We start from the raw sequence: 18,931 nt of genomic DNA, 5'->3' as shown, positions 1-18,931 counted from the left end.
GGCAGTGATACACTATATGATTGAATGGACCGCTCATGCCTAGGAGGCATTGATGCTTTGTTAAGATTGGACAGAGAATTGCCAATGGACACTGAATGAAATCAAGCCACCCTCCAGAAAGGAGGGTGAAAAGAAGAAGCAACTAGTGCAGAAGTGGGTGGTTGGGGTGGGGAGGGGGGAGGGTGGGAAGGGAGTGAGGTGACAAATGACCTTTCACGCCTTGATATATCTCACCGATAGTATTCTGCACAGAACGCCTTATACAAGAATAATTAGTTTCATGTTACCATGAAACAATAATGAAACATTGGAACAGACAAGTTGTTATGAAGGAGAAAATTATTTACACTAACTCCCAAGTTGGCATTTAATAGTTAGGAAGATTTGAGTCTTAAATGAAGTGAAATTGAAGATGTATCTTTGGTCATGTAGGACATCTGACTCACTTAATGAATTTTAGTGGGGCGTACACTCTGTATGGTGTCCTGAACTGAAAAGGCCAGACATTTATTTTGTCAGCAGTCTTGAGGAGGTTTTTGGAATCTAACTGTTTCGCGTGACATTCCTCTGCCCTGTTGCAATACTCTGTAGAGAGGAGGTTGAGACTAAATATATAAAAGAATTCAGACGACCAACCCAGGCCTGATTTTGGCAAATCATTTTGTGCCTCGGTTTTTCGTTTACAACCTATCAATTCTCTCCAATGTCAGATGTTTTGATGTGGTATAATGATGCTGGTTAGAAACATATGTTTAAAATAACCAACTGAATGTCTCCACAAGCCTTTTGTTTATTTTCCCTGACCACGTTTGCAGTGATGTTCTATTGTTAGCCAATTCTTGGCTGCAGAGTCCCCGTTCACTATGCCTTGGCATGTGAGGATGTCATTTCACTGACATGGTGAGCTCAACAGTGATTTCAGAATCACAGGTGCACTGTGGTGGGCATGGGAATTGAAAACGTTGCCTGAATGAGTGGGAAAGGAGCCTCTGAGCTCGGGAAGATCATCCAGCCCCTCAGGCTTACTCTGCAATTTTATCATAGCTGAGCTGTACCTTAACTCCATCTAAACACCTTTGATTTTATAAAAACATACAGTCATGAAGGAAATTGGAAGTCAGGAGTTTAAAAAAACTGAACTGTTCAGATTCTCTTTTAAGGGAGAGCAGAGGAAATTGTTGAATTCAGAGGTTGTGGAGAGACTTTCTGAAGAAGTCATACTAGACTCAGAACATTAACTTCGTTTTTCTCTCCACAGATGCTGCCAGACCTACTGAGTTTCTCCAGCATTCTCTGTGTTTGTTTCAGATTTTCAGCATCTGCAGTATTTTGGATTCCAATGCATAACTGCTTGAAAATAAACTCCTAAAAGACCAGTATCCCATCACCATGTCACCTTTTCATGAAAAGTCCTTAACTCTAGTACTGGTTCTTCAGAATCAGCTCTTAGAATACCAGAACTTCGGATGCTACTGTTTTTATCAGTCAGCCAGAACTCCCTGATTGGGGCTGTTAATCTGATCCAATCAGGGAACTCCTATTCTATGGCTGACCTTATTACAATCATTACACTGCCAGAATGCAAAAGCTTGTTAGCTCATCAGCAATCATCAATGATTATTTTGATAATATTAAAGCAAATTGTAAAGTCTTTGTCCAGGAAAGCTATCCCAGTGTCCATTTTTGTTTATTTACTCATGGGTTACGTGCACTCCTGACTTGGCCAGGATTTATTGCTGATTCCTGGTCGCCCTTGAGAGGTTGGTGGTGAGAAATCTTCCCCAACACGGCATCTATTTGGTGCAGTGACATTCCTAATGATGTTCGGGAAGGAATTCCAGGATTTTGACCCAGTAACACTGAAGGAATGGTGATATATTTCCAAATCAGGATGGCGAGTGACTAGGACAGAGCTTGCAGGTGGTGGTGTTCCCAAGTATCTGCTACCCTTGTCCGTCTTGATGGTAGAGCTTGTAGGCTTGGAAGGTGCTACCTAAAGTGCCATGGTGAATTTCTGTATCTTGTAGATTGCACATGATGCCACAGTTATGTTACGAGCATAATGGACGTTTATGGTTTCATACGATGTATCCTTATATTAATTTGTTAATTTAAAATTAAGCTTTTTTTAAAAAAAAATATATCATTGCCTGTTAATTAATATGTAATTTTTGTTGGTTCTGATAACTGTTAAATTGAAAGTTACAAAAAGTGGTATCTTGTTTGTAATTTCTTTACTTGTGGGATTCTTTTCGATTTCAGGTTCTGCAGTACGGATTGTCGCAGTATAGATTAGTCAGTGCAAATTGCTTATTTCTGTATTGTTACTTATATGTATTTCTAAAAATGTACCAGTATGGTATTATGTATTATAGGAAGCCAGATTCCCACAGATGCCAAATGTCACATAAGACAATTTGGAGGCGTGTTCTCTTCAAGGACCTGAAACTGTGATTAATGAAAGGATATGATGACAGCCGAGTCATTTCTGTATGGAGAGAATCATAAGATAGCAGATCTAACCCAACATGTGGAAAGTTTTAAAATAATTTGGTTTTCTCCCATTCCTGGTGTCAACCAAACAAATATAAACATATTACTCATCAACACCCCATCTGTCCTGTTTCTTAATATTGATTTTGAGAAATTTATCTCGTGATGTACTCTGAAGTCATCTGTAGACCAGGATCAACAAAAGGTCGAGAACAATAAGTTTTGTCTATTTGGGAGTGAATGGTGAGGGGGTCTCCACTCTCTGGAAAAAACATACAAACCTGTTGCTGGTTTTTAAACAGTTGTGACATTCATCATGTTGAATCCCAGTTTCTGCTCTGCGATAGATCATTGTGTAGTTTTGGATATAAATTTTAATGATGTTTGTGTTTGGCACACAAAGTACCTTTGGGAACAGGTCATTGAACTGGTCGGTTGTCCTGAGTTACATAAATTAACGATGTGATGCACCCTTTTTATACTCCATGCAGTAAAGCTAATTCATATGAAATTCCAAGAATGTGGAAAATCAAACGTTTGTGGTCATTCTCACCAACCTGAGAGAGATTTTTTGGAATGTTTATGTGAGAATTAAGCAGCCAGTGGACAGTATTGTGTTGTTTACTGCCAGTGGCTAATGGGGTGATAGAGCTAGCACATCTTTTTTTCCCCCTCCTTATATTTATACTTGTACCACATGTTCGCACATGTCCAGGGTTAGCTGCTTTGATGCTCTGTCATTGGCTGTGAAGATGCAGCACAGTGATTTGTGGTATCTCGCCTTCTGTTGCGTTTTATTTCGCCTTATCGTCCCGTCTCATTGGGATCAAAAGCTCATGTACTGAAGGAGGTCGCAGATTCAATTTTCAGTTTTACGAGCTCTCAATGGAACACGTAAAATCCTGAATTCAACTTTTTCAAATGAGTGACCATTTTTATCTGGCACAATTATACCTGAAAGGAACAGAATGAAATGGAACCTAATGAATCATCTTAGCAGTACCCAGTTCATTGGTCTGCAAACAAGGTGTTACTGTTTCCTTACTTAACAGTTAACTTGTTGTTTTTCAAATTCTGTTTTGCAGTGGTCTCGATATTAGTTCTGTGCATGTGGTATTAATGGTGCAACAAAACTCATTGCTTTCTCCTGCAATTATCAACACAGGCAGAGTTCTCCGAATTAAATCTGGCCGCGTACGTGAATGGAGGATGTATGGTTGACATGCAGCTGATCCGGAATGGAACTAAAGTTGTCAGGTAGGACACTGAAACATGTTTTGGTTTGGAGAGGATTGTGATAACAGAGCTGTGCACTTTTACTAATTAAAATAACTCAGAAAGCCTGACTGATAAGAAGCATCGTTTATTGTTGAACACTAACATAAGCAAGTCCAAGTCCAGGACAGATAGTTCTGCAGACACATCCCTAGTCTGCTTTATAATATTTTTCTAATTGACCTGCTCAGAGATGCTATTATACACCTCAGGAGCAGCTCATGGTCTAGAGGCAGGGACACTACCATTACATCACAAGAGCCCTTCCTGGGTCAGCTAATTTTATTTTCTAATCTGCTTGTTCAGGGATGTTATTACACATCACTGCAGCACGTCTGACTCAAACCCAGACCTTCTAGCTCAGAAGTAGGGACACTACCCACAGCACCTCCTGCATCTGCTAATTTTTTCTTATGTGGAAGTGTTATCACACATAAACCAAACAACCTTCCCCCATCAAATCACTGTTTTTTTTTGTTTTGTTTTTAGCTATTCTCTATTTGATTTATTTTTAAAAACATATCTATTTTCTAATCAACTTTTTCAGAGATGCTCTGACACATCTCTGGAGCAGCCGGGAATGGCTGAGAGGATGGGACACTGCCACTGTGCCAGAACATCCCTTGCTTTTTCTTTCATATTGAGAAGTTCTCTTAAACACAACTAAACAGCTTTCCCACCACCAAGTCACCATGTTGTTTCCCCATATATTTCCTATTAACAACCACTAAATGACGTCATTGCACAGCTTCTTATTGAAGACCATGAAATGGTTTAAAGGACTGAATGGATTGTTCTGCATTATTTTGAGTGTTGTTCCTTTGATTGGTCAAATTAAAGCATGAGGGGCTATAATAACAAACCTACTAAAATAACAATATCTGCACGTGTTCTGATGATTTATTTTTACTTTTAGTGGGGATGGGAGGGGGCGGGGTGGGGGTAGTGAAATCACATCTTTTCTCAAGCTTTTCTCAATCCAAACAATTCCCATTGCACTTAATTGATGCGAGCGATAATGATTGACTTAGTTGGCCAACTGTTAGATGTCTTCTGGAAACTGTTGTCATTATTTTCAAATGTTTTAGTTAGAAACATGAATTGTGTTAAACCACAGCACTTATTTGTAAATGGTAATATTGTATGTTGTCTAGACCTTTATTACATAACAAAAAAATACCCAATGTGTTTTGTTGGTGTTGTGGCTTTTCAGGACCATAAATAACCATCCTGATGTGAAAGAGTAATGTGGTTTTAAAAAGAAAATACTTTATTGAAAAATGTACAGACATGGTTTGCTGATTCAGACAGTTGGGTAGACACATTTTGGATGGATGATTGAGACAGGTTTGAAACAAGTGCATGTCTGAAAGCTCCAAATACAAGGCTGAGAAAAATAGTGAAATGTCTGTTGTGGCTGTAAAAGCAGAGTATTAGCGTCCACCCTTGTTGTGTATGTGTCACACCTGCAATACTAGTTTATTTCTTTTACATCAAACACTCTGCTCCTTTTCTTCAAAACCTTCTCCTTTCACCCCACTGCTTTCCTATCTCTCAAAATTCTTTTAAAATCCTAAATCGCTTTTGAGCTGATTGTGCTTTGATCTTAGTCTTTCTTTCTTTCTATTCCTCAGTATCTTTTCTGTTTCTGCCCATGGCTTCTACAGTGACTTAACAGGTGTGAAAAAGCAAAATAATTTAAATATTGAATTGCATATTTGTCATGCTGTAGATAACATTACCAAGGACCGTGAAGCAATAAAATGTAGTGAAAGCAAAAAGTTAAGCCCAGGGAAGGATCATGGAACTGAAAACAAACACAGAAACATACAACAGTAAGTTGATTTTTAGCAACATCATGAAATGGACAGATGTTGACCCACATTCACTTTGTCATAAAGAATGCATTAGGTTCAATGGTTCAAATTTAGTTTGATTGCATCCAGCATACTGGCCAATACTATTATAGTGCACCATGCTGTGAGTTGTTGTGTACTGAGGAAGGATTCTATACAATGAGTTACAGAACTGTGGAGACAAATTTGGCACAGTCAGTTACAGTACGCTGAAAAGAACCGTCCACAGTGAGTTAAAGTGAAATGTAAAGGACTCAATACCTTAGGAAAGGACTCTGCAGATTCAGTTGCAGAAACACAGTATGCTTCAGTGCAAAGAATGTATACAGTATTCTGAGGGACAACACAATGCAGTGAGGTACAATGGACTAGGGAATAGTTCTGCTCAGTGGGTAACAGAGCACCAGCGATGGATTCTCTTCATGCTTCATGTAAATGCGGGAAATACATATGGATTCCTTTACAAAATATCTCTGAGCACTTTCTGATTTTTTTTTGACTCCAAAATCCTCTAGGAAAGACAATCCAAAGAGCTGTACTGAAAATAAAGGAAAATCTTTTGAGCTTTGATTCTAAGGATTATCCAGTTGTAATTTAGATTGCAGGGTCTTGCAATCGTTTTACTCTCTGGTCTAGAAATTGGATAGCTCAAATGGTCAGACAGGAAGTTTCAGGGAAAGTGATCATTGTATTGGAAGGTTTAGGATGATAGTGGAAAAGGACAAAGAACAACCCAGAGAAAGAATAGTGAATTGGAGGGGAGCTGACTTCAATGGGCAAGATCAGAGCTGAGGTAGACAGACTGGAAACCAAGGATGGTGGGATAATTTGTAGCTGAACAATGGGCTACCTTCAAATATGATATTGTTTGAGATATGTTCCACAAAAGGCAAACAAGTCCTGAGCTCGGTGTATTAAAAAAGTTAGGAAATTAAGATAAAGAAGCAAAAGTGTTTCCATGACAGGTGTCAAGTAGAAGAAAAGGCTATGAGAAGATCTGATCGAAGTTTTCTGTGTATGAAGTGTCTGGACAAAGGAGGCAGGCAGAATCTATTCTGTTTGTAAAATGACTGAGAATGAGAGGCTAATTTGTAAAAGCAACAAAGTGATGGAGGGGAAAAATCTTTTTCACACAAGAAGTAGACTCTGAAATGCACTCCCTGGAGGCAAGTTAATTTAGACATTCAGGTGGGCATTGGTCGATGATTTACATTGAAGTGGCATTCAGGGTTATGGGGAAAAGACAGCAGAATAGCAGTAGGTCAGAGAGGTGATGCATCCAGCCTCCTCCTGCACTGTAACAATTCTGTGATTCTGAGATTATTCATGGTCTGTCCAAAAGGAATTGGGAAGAAATTAAATAGGCGTACTGATCACATTTGTATGACTGCAGTATGGCCTTGAGCAGATCCCATCTACACGCCTCTCTCAACCATGTGATCAGCAGCTTTTCACACTGCAAGGGGCTGATTAACACTCAGAACCAAGTATGTGGTACAAGCAACCTTCCCTGTTTAAAGGCACATTTCCTATAAAAGGGACATTGCTCTTATAGAAGGAAGGCTGCTATATTGTCACCTTGGAACCTGGAGTTTGAAGGGAAATGCTGTTGCACACCAGTCCATGTTAAAGAACATCACAATTTGCTTTGAATAATTGGAGCTATATGACCAGTTAATTCGAGGGTCATCCCAGATCATGTAAAAATAATCTGGGAGAGATTTTAATCCTCAAATATGAGACTTTAGATTTGAGCACGAAGTTAAAATTTAAACACCTGAATCTAAAAATGTGTTGCTGGAAAGGCGCAGCAGGTCAGGCAGCATCCAAGGAGCAGGAGAATCGACGTTTCGGGCATGAGCCCTTCCTGAAGAAGGACTCATGCCCGAAATGTCGATTCTCCTATTCCTTGGATGCATCCTGACCACCTGCGCTTTTCCAGCAACACATTTTCAGCTCTGATCTCCAGCATCTGCAGTCCTCACTTTCTCCCACACCTGAATCTAAGCCAGCTTGTTCCCAGTCACTTCCAGTGTTTGGTGAGAGATGGGATGAAGGATGAGTGACTGATCGACTCCCAGCAGCTGGGTTGATTGCTGACAATTTTTAAGGAAGCTGCTTGCCTCTGTATTTTTAATGAGACTTCTATTTTTAACTGCATATTGCTGGCTTTTCTGGCTTTGAGATGGGCGAGGGATTTACAAGTTAAGCACCTTTATAGCACTGCCTGTGGACCAGCGGGATCAAGAACGTTCCCTCAGGCCCAACTAAAACTTCTCCATGATTGGTCAAACTTCTGGCCTCTCCCCAACTCCCACAGTTTCTGACTCTTGTCAGTCAATAGTCTGGCTGTTCACCAGGAAATTTCAATCAAATCACTAACTTGCCCTAAAACACCACATTTCTCACTTTTCTCAGACCGAATACTCTGTGTAACAATAGGATTACACAATTCATTTCTGTCTTTCTATTTCATTGTAATTCCCTAAGTAATTATATGGCAGAAAGATTAAAAGCATTTTAAGACTGGTTATACTGCAGCCATGACGAAACTTCAAAGATACTTCATTGGCCTTAAAGTAATTTTGATGCCCTGAAGTCAAGAAAATCCCTTCGTTAATGTTGTTGTTTTCTTTCAGACTGTGTACGCTCTAGTAACATACAGATATGATCCAATCTGGGAACTGATCTAGCTTATTGATATTGCTGGCACTTGGATAATGACTTCATTTTGAAATGCTGGGCTGAACCTATGGGGTTTTTTTTGACTTAAATACGAGTCATGGCAAGTTTTGTGGAGTGATTCTTGCAGTGAGGACAATTGAATTTTTTACCAAATCTTATCAAAACGCGCTGCCTTAACTGTAGTTGCTCCCCGATAGTGAGTGTGACATCCGATTGCTTCCCCATCTTACGTCATTCCCAGAAACACTTGGCACTGCCCGGGTATCATGGAAATGATCCCATGAAGGTGCCCAAAACGTGCGGGGAAAGGTCAGGAATGAGGAGGCCTCTGAAGGTGATGAAAGAGCTGACCAGGAACAGTTTTTTGGGAAAATGTTGTGAACACAAGTTGGCAGAGTGTGAGAAAGATTTGCAAAGGGTGCCAAAGCTTGGAAGAAAAAATGTATTAATGCGTAAGGTCAAGAGTTAGAAAAGCAGATGAATGGAATTAGCTGGTACTAAAGATGCAGCTGGATAAATGTTTTCTGCAAGTGGAATGAATGAATAGCCTTCAGGGAGCTGGATTTCAATTGGTCCCAGGCAGGTGAGACTTTTCTCAGAACCTTTCTCGGAGCAGAAGTGGGATATTCAGCTCTTTGAGGCACTGTTCATTCAGATGGTGCATGATCTGATTGTGATATTAGCTCTACTCACCTAACTACTTCCATAACCTGTAGAGGGAATAAAAAAAAGTTACAAAACAGTAATACTTATAATTGAACATGCTAGTCATACTAGAGCTTCATCTTGAAGTATATAAGATAATTCAGATCAGTATGCATCATTTGCAAGTTTTAGGGCCTTGATTAACATCCGTGTGGCTCTGGCTTGAATAGGTTCAGTGCCCCAGCCTCCCAAAGTGGGTAAAAGTTCTCCTCCTATAAATCATAAAGGAAAGCTTTTGATTCTTCGATTATTTCCTCTAGTTTTAATCTCCCCCACAAAAATAAATATCCACTCGGCGCCCAACCTATCAGATTTCTTTAGGATCTTAATATTTTTCAGTAAGGTCACTTGTTATTTCTAGTAAACTCCAATTGATACAGGCCAATTGAGTGGAAGCGCGACATTTTTATGAGACTGAACATTTCAGTAACATCAGACATGGTGACATGCTTTCTCAATTACAGTCCTGAACTGTCAGAGTTTGGGAGAAGGATTAGGCAATGAGAGAAGTTACGGACAAGAGACACCAGTCTGCCTCACTACAGATGTCAAAATGATACATGTTTGAACTGCTTGAAGGATCAGGGTATGTACTGTCCCAGAGTTCAAAGTTGTGAAATTTGCATCTGTAACATAATTGGTAGTGCAACAAAATACACTGATACCTTCCACAACTGAACATGATAATGATCATTCAGTTTTTAGCAATGGATTTAAACATTATTTGTTATTTCTGTTGCATATATCAAAAAAATCTTAATATGGTGAGCTACATATAATACTGAAATGAAACTCTTCAAGAAAATTTCAGTGTTTAGGCTCAGTGGAACTATTCTTGCCTCTGAGTCAGACATCACAAGATCAAGTCCCAATCCAGATAGATGAGTAGATAACCTTGGCGCAATACTAAGAAAATGCTGGATTGTTGATGAAATTGTTTTTCTTTCAAATGAATCATTAAGACAATGTCTGTGTACATTCTCAAAAGGGCATAAAAGATTTTCTGCTACAAGATGAAGATGATCAGGAGAATCACCTGTGTCTAGACCGATTTAATCCCTCCCAGATGTCCTGAAAACAGTTTCCTGATCATTCATTTACTTATCAGATTACGTTTACAAACAAAAGTAGTTCATCAGTTCAAAAGTGCTTCATGGCATTCTGAAGTTATGGAAGGTGCACTGAGATGATCAGTAATTCATTTGGTCATTATAGAATGATACCAAATGGCAACCATACACTTTCGAAAGAATGAGAGAAAAACCATTCAGTGGCCAATTAGGTTGCCTTCCAGAAGATCCCTACAATTTGGATGGGTTATTGCTTGGTCTTTTGGCCAGGGAATCCCAGAAAAGAAGCATTAAAGGACAGGGTTTTAAAAACTTCATTGTCCTAATGTAGTTACTTCTTTTGGAATCAAAGGCAGTGTTCTGAGAGACAGTAGGAAAAGTTGTAGTGTCCATGTATATCTGGGAAGCAGCATTTTGATGGATGAGAGAAAGCCAGGGTTGCTCATAGCATAGGATAGGCATTGAAGAGTTTGTGAACTTGGCTTGGATCAGACTGCGGGAACTGCTCGAGGGTTGAGTGATTGCCTTTGGAAAAGTACAGCCTGTATTATTTTAAGCTGACACCAAGCCAAAGAAAGCAACCCATTTAAAGATTACAAACAAGCTCTTGTAATGACGACAGTTATATAAATTCTGGAGAATTTTTAAGCTAAGTAGAATAAATTGGATTTGGGGAGAAAATGATTTTTGGGTTGCTCATGGTATGAAATGTTTTTAAATTTTGTGTTGTATCTTTATCCATAGATTTAAAAAAAAATGTGTCAACCTGAATCGTGTGTTGGTTGTGAAGGGCAATCAAACAACCTATTCTTCAGCATCTATTAATACTGTTCATTGGCAAACTGGGAGCAGGTATATCGGCATTTGAGAACGTTCCCTCTCCTCCCTTTTGTCCTTTCTTTTTCTGTTTTTCTTGTATAGATCAAAAGGACAAAAGAGAAGTACAACACAAGAACAAGCCATTTGACTCTCCAGGCCTGTGCTGATCATCATACCCTATATAATCTTTGCCCTTATTCAGTCTGAATCGCTCTCTTCCCTCCCTCTTCATGTAACTATCCAGATGCCTTTTAAATGTCGCCAATGGGCCTACTTCCACCACCTCTTCTGTCAGTGCATTCTAGGTTCCTACCACTCTGTGTGAAATACTTTGCTCACACATCTTCCTTAAACTTTCCCCTTGCACCTCGAAACTTCAACCCTGGGAAAAACCCTCCGACTATCCACCCTATCTATGCCTCTCATAATTTTATAGACTTCTATCATGTCTCTTTTCAGCCGCCCTCTTTCCAGTGAAAGCAAACCTAATCTTTTAACTTTTCCTCCTAGTCAGTGTCCTCAAGACCAGGCAACATCATGGTGAACTTTCTGTGCACTCTATCCAAAGCTTCTATGTTCATCTGGTAGTGTGGTGACCAAAACTGCACCCAATACTTCAAATGCAGCCTAACAAGGGTTTTATATAGCTGCAACATGGCTTTCCAACTCTTTTATTCCATCCTCAGCAAACTGAAGGCAAGCATGCCATATACCTTGTTAATCACCTTGGCCCCCTGTGTTGCCACTTTTAGGGACCTGGGGACCTACACACCCAGATCAGTGGCCTTCATGTTATTTAGTGAGGTGCAATGTGATAATTTGGGGTAGGATCTCCCATTGTATGGGCTAGTTGTTTGAGATCTGTATATTATCATTGAGATATTTTATTGTTAACTATGTTTGCTGAAGTACTGGATGATGCACTCTACCTTCAACTTGTAGACCTGAGCTCAAATCTTAATCTGAATAAAAAGTGAGAGTCCCTACTCTGTCCTGGATTGCCTGGATACTATGAACATTGAGTTTATGGGGTGAGAAATTGAACTCATTGATGTCTGTTTTCTGATACTTCAAGTGTCGTTTATGATCCAGGATGGTGTTTGCAGTGCACATGTGCACACCCACGTGTTTTCTCTCCTGCGCTCGCTCGCTGTCCTGCTCACTGGCTCTCTCGCGTGCTTGCTCTCTCTCCTGTGCTTGCTCTCTCTCTCCTGCACACTCTCTCTCTTTCTCATGCTCGCTCATATACTCTTGCTCATGCACTCACTCTCGCATTCACACTCAGTCTAATATTATTGAAAATGTTTGCAAGTGCACAGTGAACATGGACCATGAGCGTGTGGATCAGGTAGCTCAGTTTATCCGTCTACAGGCATTACCTAATTTGCTGGCCCATTTTGGAATTCAGTACTCCAGCTAGTGAGCCACAGTTCTCCCTGAAATTTGCAGAGTTGAATGTGTGTTTGTCCCACTGTTTCCCTATTCTACCTTTGGTGCTTTCTGGAATTGTTTGAAGTTATAAAAGTTGCATAGAAGGTGCAGAGGGTTTTGCAGACTTTAAATGTTACTCCTAGACATGGCTGGACCTGAAGTCCTCCTTCTTGGATTAGAGTGTAAGCAGTTATGATCTCAACTGATGTTATTACTGGACAAATCAGATCCCAGACTGAAATCTGGCTTGTCAGTTGCTTGTTTTTGCTATTAATCAAGTGGTCTTTCACTGAAATATAAATACACTGCTACAGAATTGAGTTTAACAATAAATCTTAAATGTATTACGCAAAAGAAATGAAGATACAATAAAATAAACCAAACTAATTGCATAAGACAAATTTAAAGATTTTGAAACACATGGTAAAAATGTTATCCCATTACACTAATTCCAAAGGCATTCTTTTACTGTAATCCCACCAAAGAGAATTATTTTTTTCTAGCACCCTGATCATTGCTTAATTTAACTGTAGTTTCAATCCCAATCTTGAGAATAGGACAGTCTCTTCTGGAACATACAACTGGCCTTTAACCTTCTTAGCTTTAAATAACCCCTTCAGGGTTTTAAACAAACATTTCTAGTCTAGAACTATTGTTTTGCTTCTTACACTGAGATAACCCATTTTGAACAATTCTAAACTATTTTCTCCTGTTTACACATCCAGCTTCAGCTAGGAGGCGTGGAGAACTGCCCACATTGAAACTAAAAACAAGCTTTTTTTAATCAAAAGAAGAAAATAATCAGTCCTCGAATATCCAATGCATAACTGTTTATATTTTTCACTCAAAATTCTCCCAAGGCAAACAAAGAAAAGCATTACTCTCTGGGAGGTCTTTCTCTCACTGTTTCACAATCAATCACCATGACTACAGAAATGCTTACCAGTTAATCATTGAACCCATTCAGACTTACATAAAACCCATTTGCCACTAATTTAGTCAAACACCCATCATGAAAAATAAATTATACTAAAATATATAAAAATGGCACACCTTCCACCACAAACATTGATTGTGCAAAGATCATGCAGAACTAGAAGGATGAGTAAGGTGGGGAGGAGGGTGGTGGTGGGGTATAGGGACATGTCCTCAACAGAGGAGAATATCTGTTCAGAGAGCACTCCTCCCATATCATGATCAGCAAGGACCACTAGACATACATTGGGGGATTCAATAAGGAAATCTGCCAATGGCTGTCACCAGAACCTTAACTTTAAAGGAGGGGAAGGGCCTTGCTATTCATGTCTGTGATGATGGCAATGAATGTCTCTACATCTGGCTCCCTCCAGACCGGAGTTGGAGAAATTCACACTATTTTGCATTTTCCAGTCACTGTGGTTTGAGGGAAGTTACTGAGGTGGTCTACTCTGAGAATGAATAACACTTCATTCTTTCTCACCAGAGACTAGAAGGCAGAGTGAACACATGGCTTCACTAGTATTACAGATGTAAAGGTAACTTTGTTTTAGACAGTGCGGCTAAAAATAGGAAGTTGCTTAAGCCAAAGAAGCTGTAAGAAGGCATTTGAAGTTCTAATAATATTTACCGGAACACATTGTGAGTTGCATATACACCCCTGTACAGTGTTCCCTCTCCAAGCAGCCATCTCTCTCTCTCCATGTATCACTTCCCAAACCCCCCTCCCAATTTCGGTGTGGAGAAGTTAATAAAGAAGGCATTAGTGGTGAGCTATTTTCCCTCACCTTTCTCTTCTCTTTAAGCTGCTTCTTCAGCAAATTCCCTTTAGTAAGAGAAAGGGGAAATGTTTTCTCAAACAGTGAATGAAGGACTGACAGCGTCTCAACAAACTTCAGCAAGGAGTTGGAATCAAAAGAAACCAAAATAAAGTATGTTATTAACATCAGTGATCCTGACTGATATTCTCTGACTTTTTTTTTCCCTTGCTCACCACAAAATTTGTCTTTTTGCCTGTGCTTGTGTGTGCATGGGAATTTTAGACATGGTTGAAAAATGTGTTGCTGGAAAAGCGCAGCAAGTCAGGCAGCATCCAAGGAGCAGGAGAATCGACGTTTCGGGCATAAGGCCTTCTTCAGGCTTATGCCCGAAACGTCGATTCTCCTGCTCCTTGGATGCTGCCTGACCTGCTGTGCTTGTCCAGCAACACATTTTGCAGCTCTGATCTCCAGCATCTGCAGTCCTCACTTTCTCCTAATTTTAGACATGGTGCAAGGTTTAAGCTATAGGATTATGTGTTAATAATTCATGTTTCATTTTGTCAGTGGTTAATAACAGCTTGATTACAATAAAGGTATTTTCTTGCCAATGGGAAGAAACCTGGTGTGCATTTTCTTTAAGCTAAATTAGACACTTAGGTTGAATTGGACAGCCTGATGATGTAATGTAATGTTTACATTTGTGATGGGTCTGGGAGTAATGGGGTTGAATTTCTCGTGCGCTCCCACGTTCTCGCATGACGCAGGCTTTGCTGCAGTGCAAGGTGCAATTGATTGCTTGGACATTTGTGTTGGGGTGCATACCAACCAGAACTATAAGGCCACAGTAACAAGGACTATCCAGGGTCACCAGTGCTGATGACTCTGGTACACAAACCATACGTGAATGCACAATATACATCTACAGTGAATGCCATACTGCAACATGAAAAATAATCCACAGTAAATACTGATGCAAAATATTCATTTAGTATCTCCCCCAGTTTCTGTGGCTCCACACAAAGGCCGCCTTGCTGATCTTTGAGGGGACCTATTCTCTCCCCAGTTACCCTTTTGTCCTTAATATATTTGTAAAAACCCTTTGGATTCTCCTTAATTCTATTTGCCAAAGCTATCCCATGTCCCCTTTTTGCCCTCCTGATTTCCCTCTTAAGTATACTCCTACTTCCTTTATACTCTTCTAAGGATTCACTCGATCTATCCTGTCTATACCTGACATATGCTTCCTTCTTTTATTAAACAAGCCCTCAATTTCTTTAATCATCCAGCATTCCCTATACCTACCAGCCTTCCCTTTCACTCTGACAGGAAAAAACTTTCTCTGGATTCTTGTTATCTCATTTGTGAAGGCTCCCCATTTTCCATTCATCCCTTTACCTGCGAACATCTGCCCCCTATCGAAAGTTCTTGCCTAATACCGTCAAAATTGACCTTTCTCCAACTTCGGTTTTTAGATCTGGTCTATTCTTTTCCATAACTATTTTGAAACAAATAGAATGATGGTCACTGGCCCAAAAGTTCCCCCCCACTGACACCTCAGTCACCTGCCCTGCCTTATTTCCCAAGTGTAGGTCATGTTTTACACCTTCTCTAGTAGGTACATCCACATACTGAATCAGAAAATTGTCTTGTATGCACTTAACAAATTCGTCTCCATCTAAACCTTTAACAGTATGGCAGTCCCAGTCACTGTTTGGAAAGTTAAAATCCCCGACCATAATTACCCTATTATTCTTACAGATAGCTGAGATCTCCTTACAAGTTTGTTTCTCAGTTTCCCTCTGACTGTTTGGGGGGGGGGGGGGTCTATAATACAATCCCAATAAGGTGATCATCCCTTTCTTACTTCTCAGTTCTACCCAAATAACTTCCCTGGATGTATTTCCGGGAATATCCTCCCTCAGCACAGCTGTAATGCTATCCCTTATCAAAAGTGCCGCTCCCCCTCCTCTCTTTCCTCCCTTTCTATCCTTCCTGTAGCATTTGTATCCTGGAACATTAAGCTGCCAGTTCTATCCATCCCTGAGCCATTTTTCTATAATTGCTATGATATCCCAGTCCGATGTTTTTCATCATGCCCTGAATTCATCTGCCTTCCCTGTTAGGCCCCTTGCATTGAAATAAATGCAGTTTAATTTATTAGTCCTACCTTGTCCCTGCCTGTCCTGAATGTTTGACTCACCTCTGTTCTCAATTCTACCAGTCTCAGATTGATCTCTTTCCTCCCTGGGTCCCACTGCCCCACCTTACCAGTTTAAATCCTTCTAAGCAGTTCTAGCAAATTTCCCTGCCAGTATATTAGTCCCCTTCCAATTTAGGTGCAATCCATCCTTCTTGTACAGGTCACTCTACCCCAAAAGAGATTCCAATGATCCAAAAATGTGAATCTTTCTCCCATACCCCAGCTCCTCAGCCATGGATTCATCTGCTATATCCTCCTATTTCTGCCCTCACTAGCTCGTAACACTGGGAGTAATCCAGATATTACTACCCTTGAGGACCTCCTTTTTAAATTTCTGCCTAACTCTCTGTAATTTCCCTTTAGAATCTCAACCTTTTCCCTTCCTATTTTGTAGGTTCCAATGTGGACAATGACCTTTTGCTGGTCTCTTTCCCCCGTGAGAACATTCTGCACCCTCTCTGAGACATCTTTGATCCTGGCACCAGGGAAACAACACGCCATTCTGCTTTTTCTCTGCTGGCCACAGAAACGTCTGTCTGTACCTCTGACTAGAGAATCCCCTAACACGTTGATCTCTTGGAAGCCGACGTACCCCTCGTTGCATTAGAGCTAGTCTCGATACCAGAAACTTGGCTGTTGGTGCTACTTTCCCGTGAGAATCCATCACCCCCAATATTTTCCAAAACAGCATACCTGTTTGAAATGGGTATATCCACAAAAGACTCCTGCTCTAGCTGCCTACCTCTCTTACCCTTCCTGGAGTTAACCCACCTATGTGACTGTATCTGAGACTTTCCCCCCTTCCTATAACTGCCATCCATCATATACTGTTGCTGTTGCAAATTCCTCATCACTTCTAACTGTCTCTCCAACTGATCCATTCGATCTGATAAGCTTCATATCCAGCAGCATTTATGGCAGATATAATCCACAGTAACCCTTAAACTCTCTTTAAACTCCCACATCTGACAAGTAATACATATCATTGCAAAGGCCATTTTTGCTTCTTCACAATCTACAGACTCAGAAAATAACACTGTCTTATTCCTCTACAAACACTGCCCCAGGTTAAATTAATAGTTATGGCTTATATTTTATGTTTAATCAAGAGACTTAACTCCAAAAACATATAATCAAGAAAGAACCTACTATACTTACAACTGCAGCCTTTTTATTGAATAGATTTAAAACAACGATTAACTTATCTGATTCTGTGTTGTGAACTTCGCCCAAACAGGTTCCTCCAAGTTTAGTTGTGAAATTCACAGTTTGTTAATTCTCCCAGACGCACTCTGATGTCCAGCGATAAATTAATTCAAAAACAGCAAAGGCAGTAACTGTGCAGGCTCTCTCTCTCTCTCTCTCTCTCTCTCTCTCTCTCTCTCTCTCTCTCTCGCACTGTTCTTTTAAGCATAACTTCATCTAATCGTAAATGTTTAAGAAATTATTTTAAAATGGCAATGTAAGATCAAGTAGATTATTTGGAAAATGGCTGTTTGTTCGGAACCTATTTTATAGTTCAGTAAAATTCATAACAGTGCTGTAGGGGGTGCTTTAAACCTTCATGTCAGAAGAGCATCACCCACAGCTTCCATTGCCATTCTATTACTCACATTGGAAATTCTTGTTGGTTCCTGGGTGAGGGAGCACATTTGTACCAAATTACAAGCAGCATGGTGTTCAAAGCCAAGTGATGTTGGATAATGGCTTTTAAAGGGCAACTTGCTAACTGAATCTACCACCCAGGTGCTGAATGTTGAATTAATTTTGAGAAGCAGTTGATTCAAACAGGGCTTTTCCCTGCAGGTTTCTGTACCCTGCCATCAGGCTGAAACATGGGTCAGGATCTGAGAAGCAGGAGAATTGATGTTTCATGCCTAAGTCCTTTATCAGGAATGAGGTTTGTGGGCTGGGGGGGGGCTGAAAGTTGGTGGGATTGTGGGGGCAAGGTAGCTGAGAATGTGATAGGTAGATTGCTTTCTCAGCTAAGTTTCCCCCCCTACCTTCCCATTTATCTCTCAGACTCCCAACTCACAAGCTTCATTCTTGATAAAGGCTTTTGCCCGAAACATCGATTCTCCTGCTCCTTGGATGGTGCCTGACCTGCTGTGCTTTTCCAGCACCACAGTCTCGCCTCTGATCTCCAGTATCCACAGTCTTCACTTTCTCCGAGTTGATTTGGTAAATGCAAAGATTGGTGTAGCACAGTGCTGCAGCATCAATTATTGATCATCAGTAAAGTGACAGAAGTGTCACTAACAGTGCTATCAAGTAGCACTTGCTCATGATAACCTGCTCAACTGATGCCCAGTTTGGCTTTCACTCAGCTCCTGACCTCATTACAGCCGTCCGTTGAACATGGACAAAAGAGTGAAATTCCAGAGGTGAGGTGAGAATAACTGCTCTTGCCACATTTGACCAAGTGTGGTATTAAGGTCCCCCAGCCAGAATGGAAGTCAATGGGAATGATGGAGAAGTCTCTATTAACTGGAGTTATAGGAAGATGCGATTGTTGGAGGTCAGTCATCTCAAGCCCAGGACATATCTACAGGAGTGCCTCAGGGTAGTGTCCTAGGCCCAACCATGTTCAGCTGCTTCATCGATGAGCTTCCCTCCATCATAAGGTCAGAAGTGGGGATGTTTGCTGCTGATTGCGCAATG

The 18,931-nt window shown here is 40.4% G+C and overlaps 1 protein-coding gene across 1 annotated transcript in view; it reads left to right on the top strand.

Moving 5' to 3' along the window:
• Positions 1-18,931, top strand: part of LOC132824721 (synapsin-3-like) — a 298,538-nt gene that overhangs the window by 118,501 nt on the left and 161,106 nt on the right. Inside the window, exon 4 of the mRNA XM_060839391.1 lies at positions 3,659-3,750. Within this exon, the coding sequence (XP_060695374.1) occupies positions 3,659-3,750 (92 nt within the window). The remainder of the gene's footprint in view (positions 1-3,658; positions 3,751-18,931) is intronic.

The sequence above is a fragment of the Hemiscyllium ocellatum genome, chromosome 19 (genome assembly GCF_020745735.1).
Source record: "Hemiscyllium ocellatum isolate sHemOce1 chromosome 19, sHemOce1.pat.X.cur, whole genome shotgun sequence".
Lineage (NCBI taxonomy): Eukaryota > Metazoa > Chordata > Chondrichthyes > Orectolobiformes > Hemiscylliidae > Hemiscyllium > Hemiscyllium ocellatum.
This window is presented reverse-complemented; position numbering and strand designations above follow the sequence as displayed.